This window comes from Nanorana parkeri, unplaced genomic scaffold, assembly GCF_000935625.1.
Source record: "Nanorana parkeri isolate BGI_ZX_2015 unplaced genomic scaffold, ASM93562v1 scaffold1164, whole genome shotgun sequence".
In the NCBI taxonomy this organism is placed as follows: domain Eukaryota; kingdom Metazoa; phylum Chordata; class Amphibia; order Anura; family Dicroglossidae; genus Nanorana; species Nanorana parkeri.
The window spans coordinates 514,960-526,247 of NW_017307432.1; the positions used below are offsets into that span (position 1 = coordinate 514,960).

The 11,288-nt window shown below is 45.2% G+C and overlaps 1 protein-coding gene across 1 annotated transcript in view; it reads right to left on the reverse strand.

Annotated features, from left to right (window-relative positions):
• The window catches only part of TNNT1 (troponin T1, slow skeletal type), a 157,013-nt gene extending 146,087 nt beyond the window's left edge, over positions 1–10,926 (reverse strand). Inside the window, exons 1-2 of the mRNA XM_018568265.1 lie at positions 10,798–10,926; positions 9,297–9,391 (exon numbers count right to left, since the gene is read on the reverse strand). Of these exons, the coding sequence (XP_018423767.1) occupies positions 9,297–9,391; positions 10,798–10,926 (224 nt within the window). The remainder of the gene's footprint in view (positions 1–9,296; positions 9,392–10,797) is intronic.
• Between the last annotated feature and the right edge of the window lie 362 nt (positions 10,927–11,288).

Genomic DNA, 11,288 nt, shown 5'->3' on the forward strand with positions numbered 1-11,288 from the left:
AATTTTTTTTAAAGTGAAAAATACCCCCCCCCCCCCCCACACATATTAGACATGTGCAAAGACTAAAAATTAAACAAAACAGATTTTTATGCTATTTTTGATTCAGCCTTTGGCTTTCTGGAGGCAGGGCGCATGACGTCATATGACACCGCACGTGTTGGGCGCTGCCATCTTGGTGTATATCTAGGTATACACCAAGATGGCGGCACATACATATATGTCACCTGACGTCACGCATTCAAGGTGTCATGTAACGTCATGCTCCCCGCCTCCAAGATGGTGGCACGCATTCGCAGAACGTGCCAGTGGACCATACATACCAGATCTTTAAACATACTAATATGGCGGTTGTTCAGTAATAGCGGCATTGTCTTTGATTTATTCCTTAATTCTGTTACTCTGTTCTACCAAATGTTCATCCATTTTATCTTCCTTCCTCCAAATGTTCCTCCAGCAATGCATTTAGGTCTCTTAAAGCCTAGCCTTCTATGTCCCCTACTTCTCCATCTCCCTCCTTGTCTCTCAAGATTACTTAGTTATTGGTGTGTAGATATCTTAAATATACCTTTCCTAAATATAAGTTTAAATCCTTAAAGTTCGTAAATTCATCCATTCCCTCCACTGGAAAGAACGATAGTCTTCATTGCAGAAGGCTAATATGATTTTCTTGTAATGGATATTCCATCAAACGAATTACCTCATTTCTTTCCTGATTACTTTCCTGGGGAGGTTTTGGATCTAATTCCGTCATTCTTTCATCCTGTTTACTACCCCATTTTTCTTTTGACTTCCTAGATCTCTTTCTTTTCCTTTGTTTAAGTGTTTTTCTCTGACCATCTGTCTGCCCTTTAGAGCTTTCTCTCCCTCGTTTACAAAAACAAATTGATCTTCTCTGGCCCTCCCCTTTACTCTCGCTTGTTGATCTCTCTTCGGTAGTTTTCTCTTTACTCCTATGAAATCTATTTCCAGATTGACTTCACCCCCTTCATTATGTTTAGTCAAAAATATTTCCCTTTTCCCAGTCGTCCAAATTTTGCTGAAATTAGGACTGTTTGGTTGATCTTAAATTCCTCTGTGTTCTCTTCAACTTCTCAGGAAATCATTTAATTTCTTAAAGAGATCATGTTCCTTATCTGGGTCTAAGCCTTTCAAGCTTTCATCTATCTGGAATTTGAGTTCCTGCATTTGTGATTGTCTTCCTCTACTATCAGTTTCATAACCTCCAGACCATGCAAAAAGCATTGATTCCTCCATTTCTCTAAAATTCTTTCATTATGCACATATTTTGCAGGAATTACCCTTTCTCTCAGACCTCTGGGGATCATCCCTGCTTCAATATATAAATCCAGGGACATAACATCCCACTTATGGTTAAGATGTTTAATAATTCGTTTTTTATGTTGACAACATTTTCTATTTATACTGAATTCCACATCTTGTGTCTGTACTCCATCTCTTTTAAATTCTTCTTTAATCTCATCATCTATCTCCCTACCTAGTGTATATGCCATTTTAATCAAATTATAATGTATGTAAAAAATTATTATCCAAGATCCTCTTGGGTTTTAGGATGCGGTACAACCTTAGATGATCGTCTATAGTATTTTCTAATTTCCAAGATTTACAGTTGCTCCATAGGGTATCAGAAAGTGACCATCTGATCACTAACCATAAACTGCTCAAAATTGTTTTCAAATACCCTACAGCACATGTGTCAAAACTCAAGGCACAGGGGCCGAATCCGGCCCACCAGGCCATTTCCTAGACTTCTACTTTAAGATCTAGGTATTAAGTTATTACTAAAACCAGTGATAATCGAATGCAGATGCAATTATGATAAAGATTAGATACATTTATATGGTCTTAGAGGCCCTTTGAGGGCAACCATAATGTTGATGCGGCCCACAATTAAATTGAGTATGACACCCCTGCTCTAGAGGAACCAATTCCATCTTATGTGATTCTCGACTGTGGTTCCAATACCACATAACAACAAAACAATGTTAGCTGATGAGATCTGAGGAGCTAATTGCAGAACGGGCTGACCAATCTGATACCTTTGTGGCCAGATGGATGCCCTGGATTTTGTTCTTGGATTCTGAGAAGTACCGGTCTCTGTGGTGAGTGAGTTTCTATACCTCTGTTACCCCAATGCCTGCGACGGTGTTACCCTGGGATATCTGGCGGTTGCCCCTCTACAAACTGTGACGGAGGGCGGATACTCCCTCCCCCTCCCCCCCTCACTTCTTCCTCTGCTTCTCCCTCCCCGCCTCCTCTTTCCCCTTTCCTTTCTCTTCTCTTTCTATGTTTGTCTGTTGTAACATGCTGTTTGTAGTGCCTTGGCCTTCTACTCTCAGGATTACTGCACTACCAATTCTCTGTCCTGTGCCTTGGAGTGAACCCCCCATGGGCCAATGTGGGTCTTTTAGGGGTAGTGGAGATGTGGCCTACGTGGTGGTGGGGACCTGTCCACACCTCATTCAGTGGTTTTACTGTGTACTTAAGACATGGATAATTTACATTTTGTATGGTGGAGGATATATTCGATATTTTGGAGACCAAGGTCTGCACGTTGTGTATGCTCTATGTCTCTTTTTTTTGAATGCTTTGAAAAGTTGTTTCTGTAAAACCCTTCATAAAAACTATTTCTGTAAAAAAAAAAAAAAAACAAGCTCTGGTCTGTAACCATGTAATAAAAAAGTGTATTGTCACAACTACAATGTTGCACCACTGCCCAAAACACTATTAAAAGATTGACAACATTAGATTGTCCTGTATCCTGGCTGACACTAACACTAAATTTCTGAACGTCTGGGAACCGTGGATTCTGCACCATCACCCCAACATGGATATGTATAATCTTACCTTTTTGTGACAGATCCTTGAGTGACCATATGGTCGAGTTGGATGGCCTTAAACTATAACTAATGCTCACGGACTCGTTGTGATACCTTCTTGTTTCTAATGGCGTTATCTCCTCTGATGGACCCCCTATCAGACTTTCTTCCTTTTTCTTTTCCTATCTTTCCTTGGTTATGCATTGGATGTCATCATAATGTATATCAATGCATCTGCATCTCAAGTTTGAATTACACTGTATGCATCGAATACTCTGCCATTGCATTATACTGTGTGAACCATTTGTGTTCTTTTTTTTTTTCTAAATGAAAATCAATAAATATTTTGAAACAACAAAAAGATTGACAACATTGTCACGTTCACTCACATACATTCAAACATGCTGGCAGGCCCCCAAACATCCACCTGAGTGTAATTCCTATAATTCAGCTGGTTGCTCTTAAAGTGACATTAAACCCTCAGATTTTTTTTACATAAAACAATACTGTAATGTGTGCCTTACTGTAATCCATGGTAGTTTCCCTTCTCTTTGCTGCTCTTCCTTTTAAATCCGTATCTTTGCTCATGCTGGGCAGAACTTCTGTTTTGCAGCAGACTGCCTTGTCTCTGAAATGGATACATGGTGTCTCTGTGTAGGTTCACAGCCTGAGCCAGCACTACAGGAAGAGGCAGTCAGCTGCAAAGGGAAGTTCTCCCACAGCATGAGAAGAGATACGGATTTAAAAAGAGAAGGGAAACTACCATGGATTACATTAAGGCACACATTACAGTATTGGTTTATGTTAAAAACTCTGAGGGTTTAATGTCAATTTAAGATTGGTTCTAACCAGCTGCACTTGTTAGCTGCACTTGTTAGATTGTTAGACAATGACAGGTATAATCTCCAACTAAAGGTGCCCATACACTGTACGATTCTCGTACGAGAATCGCGGAAAATCCCGCAATCGTACGATAATCGTACAGTGTATGGAAGGCGTGCGACCGTTTCTACTGTACAGTCACATGTCTTCTGTCGAACAAGCAGGCTTGAAAACCTGCCGGGAATCGTACGATTCTCGGCGGGTAGTGGCCTGCTTGTTCGACAACTGCCGAACGGGCCGGAGTGCGCACGCGCACATTGCCCGTATGCAGTGATTGGAAGCAGGGCGGGCTTTTGATGATCGCAAGTACGATCGGCCTGTCCTTGATGGACAGATCGTACAAGCTTTTAATAAGCTTACGACCATCGCAAGACAAAAGTCTTGCGATGGTCGTAAGGTGTATGGGCACCTTTAGTGTCGTTTTCACAAACTCATTTGAGCGTTTTACCCATGGAGGATAACAAAGTTGCCTTTCAGTGTAGACATACTTTTACTCACAACAGCACCAATGCAACACTTTGTTTGGCTCAGGGCTGATATCCTGTAAAGAGTCTTGCCTTGTCTGATATATCCTCAATGGAAGTTCACCTTCCGATCTTATCAGTTCACTTATCAGTTCACCTTCCGAGCCCTATGGACTCTCAGGTGGGCTATGCAGACTCTCAGGTTGGCTATGTGGGCACTCAGATGGTATATGTGCGCTTTCAGCTGAGCTATGCACACTCTCAGGTGGGCTATGCAGGCTCTCAGGTGGCTCTGCTTATTCTCAGCTGGGCTATGCGCACTCCCAGGTGGACCCTATGGGCTGAGCTATGCAGGCTCTCAGGTTGGCTATGTGGACTCTCAGATGGCTGTGTTGGATCTCAGGTGGGCTATGCGGGCTCTCAGGTGGCTGTGTGGGGGTCTCAGGTGAGCTATGCAGGCTCTTAGGTGGATTTTGCAAGCTCTGACATGGCTGTGTCAGGTCTCAGGTGGGCTATGCGGCCTCTCACATGGCTTTGTTGGGTCTCAGATGGGCTATTAATGCTCTAAGGTGGGCTATGCAATCTCTCAGGTGCACTCTCAGGTGGCTGTGTGGGATCTTAGGTGGGCTATGCAAACTCTAAGCTGGCTGTGTGAGGTCAAAAGTGGGCTATGTGGGCTCTCATATGACTGTTTTGGGCCTCAGGTGGGCTATGTGGGCTCATAAGGTGGGATATGCAGGCTCTCAGGTGTGCAATTCGGGCTCTCAGTTGGCTGTGTGGAGTCTGAGGTGGGCTATGCAGGCTCTCAGATGGCTGTGTGGGCTCTGAGGTGGGCTATGCAGGCTCTCAGGTGGCTGTGTCAGCTCTCTGGTGGGCTATGTGGCCTCTCAGTTGGCTGTGTGGAGTCTTAGGTGGACTATGTAGGCTCTCAGGTGGCTGTGTGGGGTCTGAGGTGGACTATGCAGGCTCTCAGATGACTGAGTGGGCTCCCAGGTGGGCTATGTAGGCTCTCAGATGGCTATGTGGGGTCTCAGGAAGGCTATGCGGGCTCCAAGATTGCTGTCTGGTGCCTTAGGTGGACTATGCAGGCTCTCAGATGACTGAGTGGGCTCCCAGGTGGGCTATGTAGGCTCTCAGATGGCTATGTGGGGTCTCAGGAAGGCTATGCGGGCTCCAAGATTGCTGTCTGGTGCCTTAGGTGGACTATGCAGGCCCTCAGGTGGCTGTGTTGGGTCTCAGGTGCGCTATGTGGACTCTGAGGTGGGCTATGCAGGCTCTCAGATAGCTGTGTCAGCTCTCTGGTGGGCTATGTGGGCTCTAATATGGCTGTGATAGGTCAAAGGTGGGCTATGTGGTCTCTCAGGTGGTTGTGTGGGTTGACAGGTGGGCTATGCGGGCTCTAAGGTGGCTGTGCGGTTTTCTTAGTTGGACTATGTAGGTGCCTTAGGTGGACTATGCAGGCCCTCAGGTGGCTGTGTTGGGTCTCAGGTGCGCTATGTGGACTCTGAGGTGGGCTATGCAGGCTCTCAGATAGCTGTGTCAGCTCTCTGGTGGGCTATGTGGGCTCTAATATGGCTGTGATAGGTCAAAGGTGGGCTATGTGGTCTCTCAGGTGGCTGCGTGGGGTCTTATATGGGTTATGCAGACTCTAAGGCGGCTGTGTGCGGACTCCGTGGGCTATGCAGTTTCTTAGAATGCTGTGTGGGGTCTCAGATGGGCTATGCAGGCTTTCAGATAAGCTATGCAGACTCTCAGGTGGGCTATGCGGGCTCTTAGGTGGCTGTGTGGGGCCTTAGGTGGGCTATGCAGACTCTGGCGGGCTATGAACACTCTCAGTTGGGCTATGTGGGCTCTCAGGTGGGCTATGCAGGGTCTGAGATTGCTGTGTGGGGTCTTACGTGGGCTATGCGTGCTCTCAGGTGGGCAGCGCAGGCTCTCAGGTTGGGTTGTGAAGTGTTAGGAGGGATATGCAGGCTCTCAGGTGGGCTTTGCAGGCTCTCAGGTTGCACTGTGGGGTCTAAGGTGGGCTATGGAGGCTCTAAGGTAAGCTATATGGGTATTCAGGTGGCTGTGCAGTCTCTCAGGTGGTTGTGTGGGGTCTCAGGTGAGCTATGCGGCCTCTTACTTGGCTGCGTGGGGTCTCAGGTTGGATATTTGGGCTCTCATGTGGGACATGCACACTCAGGTGGGCTATGAGGGTTTTCAGATGGCCGATTGGGTTCTCAGGTGGACTATGTGGGCTCTCAGGTTGCTGTGTGCAGTCTTAGGTTAGCTATGCAGGCTCTAAGGTGGCTGTGTGGGGTCTCAGGTGCCTATTTGGGCTCTTGTGGTCTATGCACTGTCTCAGGTGGGCTCTGTGGGCTCTCAGGTGGGTGTGTGGGGTCCCAGGTGGGTCATGCACTCTCTCTGGTGGGCTATACAGCCTCCCTGGATGGCTATGTAGGCTCTCAGGTGGGCTATGCAGGCTCTCGGATAGCTTTGCAGGGCCTCAGATTGGCTGTGCATGCTCTTAGGTGGGCTATGCAGACTCTCTGGTGGGATATGTACACTCTCAGGGATGCTGTTTGGGGTCTTAGGTGGGCTATATGGGCTCTCAGGTGGCTGTGTGGGGTCTCCGGAGGGATATTCGGGCTCTCAGGTGACTGTGTGGGGTCTCAGGTGGGCTATGCAGACTCTCAGGTGGCTGTATGGAGTCTCAGATGTGCTATGCTGGCTCTCAGGTGGTCTATGCAGGCTCTCAGGTGGCTGTGTGGGGTCTCAGATGGGCTATGCAGGCTCACGGGTGGCTGTGTGGTGTCTGCGGTGGGCTATGCAGGCTCCTGTGTGGCTGTGTGGGCTCTCTGGTGGGCTATGCTGGCTCTCTGGTGGCTGTGTGGGGTCTCAGGTGGGCTATGCGGGCTCCAATGTTGCTGTGTGGGGTCTCAGGTGGGCAAGACAAGGTGGGGTCTCAGGTGGGCTATGCAGGCTCTCAAGTGGCTGTGTGGAATCTTTGGTAGCTTTTGCATACCCTCAGGTGGCTGTGTGGGCTCAGAGGTGGGCTATCCGGGCTCCCAGGCGGCTCATCACTCTCAGGTGGGCTATGCGGGCTCTTAGATGGCTGTGTTGGTTCTCAGGTGGGCTATGCAGGCTCTCAGTTGGTTGTGTGGATTCTCAGGTGGGTTAGGTGCACTCTCAGGTTGGCTATGCAGGTTCTCAGATGACTGTGTGGGGTCTCAAGTGGGCTATGCAGGTTCTCAAGTGGGCTATGCAGACTCTCTGATTGGCTATGCACCCACACAGGTGGCTGTTTGGGGTCTTAGGTGGGGTATGTGGGCTCTTCTGTGGTTGTGTTGGGTCTCAGGTGGGATATGCTGACTCTCAGGTGGGTGTGTGGGGTCTCAGCTGGGCTATGTGTGCTCTCAGGTGGCTGTGTTGGGTCTCAGGTGGGCTATGCATGATCTCAGGTAGGCTATGCATGCTTTCAGGTGGCTGTGCGGGAAGTTAGGGGGTCTCACCAGGGGTACAAAGACTTGCAGATTTAGGCAGATGCGGCTGTCAATTAATTTAAAGTGCCCACATCGGCACTTAGTGTCTTGTGACCGAGTGTCAGATGGCTTGAAACCCGGACACAAGACTAAAAAACCGAACTGTGCTGGTGAATCCTGGACATGTGGCAACCCTAGGCAGCGAATGGGTTAAAAGCTGGAATGGCTGAATTTTTAATATGACAATATAGTATTTTTAGATTTAACAAAAGATGTTGTATAGAGAGAAATTTTACCTGCCAGTCTAACATATCAACAAAACAAAATATTCTCACCTTGGCCTGGGGCGCTCCTCCTCTGTTAAAGAAAGAGAGATAAAGCTATTAATCATGTGTGCCGTATTATTGCAGTATACAAAACAAATATCTAATCAAAATCAGTCATGTATTAGTTCACAAAAGTAATACACATGCTCTGATGCCTGAATTTAAAGCCTAATAACAACTTATTTTTCCACTGAATAAAGCAGAATAATAATAATTTGTGTGTGAATTGAAAGCAGTTTGTGTCATGTAATCTACAGCTCGGTGGCTTTTTTGTTTAATATTGCTTGTGATTTTAGGTCAACTCAGGAAGTTACAATGTCCTTGTTACAATGCCATTTCTGGAAAAATCTATAGTTATTTTCTTTACCATCTGAAAATGTTCATAGCCTGAAAAAAGAAAACTAATGCAACCACCACATTTAAGGACTGGTAAACTGCATGCAGCCTGCAAGGTACACTAACTCATAGTAACTATTACACAATCATCTCTTCTTAGTCACACTGAAAGCAGTGGAAATATGTTTTTTGTTAGTGTGCATTAGTACACAGTATATTACAGCTCTTCTTACAGCTTTATTCATTTGCACAAAAATGTATATTTTATGAATTCAACAAAGATGGGTTTAAAAAAATTAACAAACAAGGAGAAAAGATCAAAACTAGGCTCAAATTAAGTTTAACCTCCACATTCTATCGCATAATCCTGTTTCATTATCGTTTTCCCCAATGGAACAGGCTAGCTGTGTGAAATAGCCAGATGTATAATTTTCAGTCACAATAATAGCTTCTTGGGGGAATATCTGTTTGACATATTATTAAATCAAAAAAGTTAATACCTTCAAAAATATCATTAAAATAAATATAGTTATCCCAAACACTGTACAAACAGTGATGATAAATAAGTAAAACAAATGGTCAGTACATTATTAATTCCTATCCACTTTTACACATAAAAACAGCACTTTAAATTTCCATAAAAACAAGCGTTAGACAAAGAAAAAAAAAGTCTTATATAATGATGAAATAGCAATAAAGTGCTTTAAACAAATTTTTTATCCCCAAAGTGCATGTTTTTCCACAAGATATGTGTCAACTGGAACCAGCGAGGTAATATGCTAGACCCATACTACCAGAACACCCTAAAAGGTGACAAACTCGCATCCCAATTTCGACCCCTTAAATCAGGGATACCCATTAGGTCGATCGTGTTCTACCAGTCGACCACAAAGCTAATGCTGGTAGATCATGATTGCAAATTGGCTCAATGTCCCAAGCTCCCTCCTGCAGTTCTAGTGCAGCCTAATGAGTTCTGCAGGTCCCCACATGATCTGAAGGTGGCGCTTCACACAATCTCGGCAAGGCCGCAGTCCAGGCACAGTGCTGTAATCCTCCTGGCTGAAAGCAACAGGAAGTGTCTCCTAGATACAGCAGCAAGAAGCAGATAAGAAGCTGAGTAAGCTGCATCCGCTCCATGGTACATCTCACCCAACACAGCATACATGGAGCACATTGGGACCACCAAAGTACCGTGATCACAGTCCTACCTCCATGCAGCTATACCTGTCCTACATAACAGAGGCACTGGGCCGTTTAAAAAGCTAAAATGATCATTCTGTATTACTAGTAACACCGGATGTAGGGAATTATTGTGTGTTCACAGGAAGGCTGCCAAGATTCCCCAGCAAGCACAGGACCTTAGGCAGCCATTTCCAAGTGCCATATCGGCGTTTAGTACTCGTGAAAATGCCCTGTCACTAAACGCAGATAATGCACTTCAATTTTTTTAATGGAAACGGCTGCCTGAGGTCCTGCGCTTGCTGGGGAACCTCTCGGCACCTGTTTATAGCGCCGGCCCGCACATATCCTTCTCCTTCCTGGGGAACCACGCGGCACTGCTTACAGTGCTTCCACCGCCTGCGAGACCCTCCGAACCCATACTTATTATTCTACATAATGTAATATTTCTATCCATATTATTTAATTGTCACCAGTTATATTTTGATCATTACTTTGCACTGATTTTAGTTAATATATATATTTTTGCACATTATTGTTTTTATTTCGTCTTTAAATTAGCGCAAATAAAACTTGAGTTATTAATTGATTTGTGAAAATTAGTAGGGAATCTCCTTAATTCCAGATCCCTGCCTGTTTTTTTATAAATTAAATATTGTTTATTTTATCAGAGTAAATATTCTGACATATTTGGAGGCCCTGCACCGAGATTTGCCTGTTTGAAACAAATAAGAGAAATATAATTGTGCAAATATATTATATTTTGTTTTCATTTTTTTTTTTGCTTTTGTTATTGCTATGGTCAGTTGCAATATAGAAAATGTCTGATGCCAAGAGTGTTCCTAGCAGATATTGTAATTCTAGTGCAGAATCTGAGGCTGGTTTGAGTAAGAAGCATGCTAGAGCATTGATCAAATTTCAGGTGATGTTTTTTTTTAAAGATAAATTGGATATTAAATGAGGATATTAATGATTGGGTCACTGGAATGCAGAGTAGGATTGCTAAATATGTAAATGATATCTGGTCTGAAGAATCACATGTTGCTGGTTATCTTTATCATATTGCTGAAGCTAAAACTAAGAAAAAGAAGCTGCACTAATTAAATCTTGGCCAGAATTTCTTTGTCATTTATGAATTGGCAGAAAAATTAAACAAAGCAAAACATGAAATATAGGCGAGAGGCTAATAAAGTTAAGAAGTGACAGAAGATGGGGCGTGTCCTGCTGATGGCGGAGTAAGTCATGTGCTCCGAGAGCTCCATGGTGCTATCAACTTACAAACTGTTTCCAGCGATTTATACCACCCTACCTTGCAGCAGCAAAAGATGTCTAAGCGCAGGAAGGAAGGCACGTCTTCCTTGCAGAGAGGGACTCCGTCTTTACAACGATATTTCTCCTCCACACGGAACGGGACCCGCGGCCGAGATCTATCCAACATGGTGCTGGAACCTATCCCACCATCCTCGCCACAAGGCACTGAGCGCTCAACCCTGTCAGGACTCGCAGCGGGACCCCGTCAGGACTCCGATCACCCCGTAATTACGATTCAGACTCCACTGATGCCGACCAATACCCTGCCCGCAACCAGCCGACTGATCACTTGCCACTAGGGTGGCGCGGCGCTCCAGAGAGACCTGCATAAGATACGACAAGGCATCCAAGTGGTCTCCTCGGAGGTGGCCTCGGTATTCAACACCTGTGCTGCGATTGACGCCTGCGTCAGGCTGCTGGCAAAGCAAAAAGTTTTCCTGGCACACTCACAAGCTAGCATGTAAAAAAACTTGTCTCACAGTAAGGTTA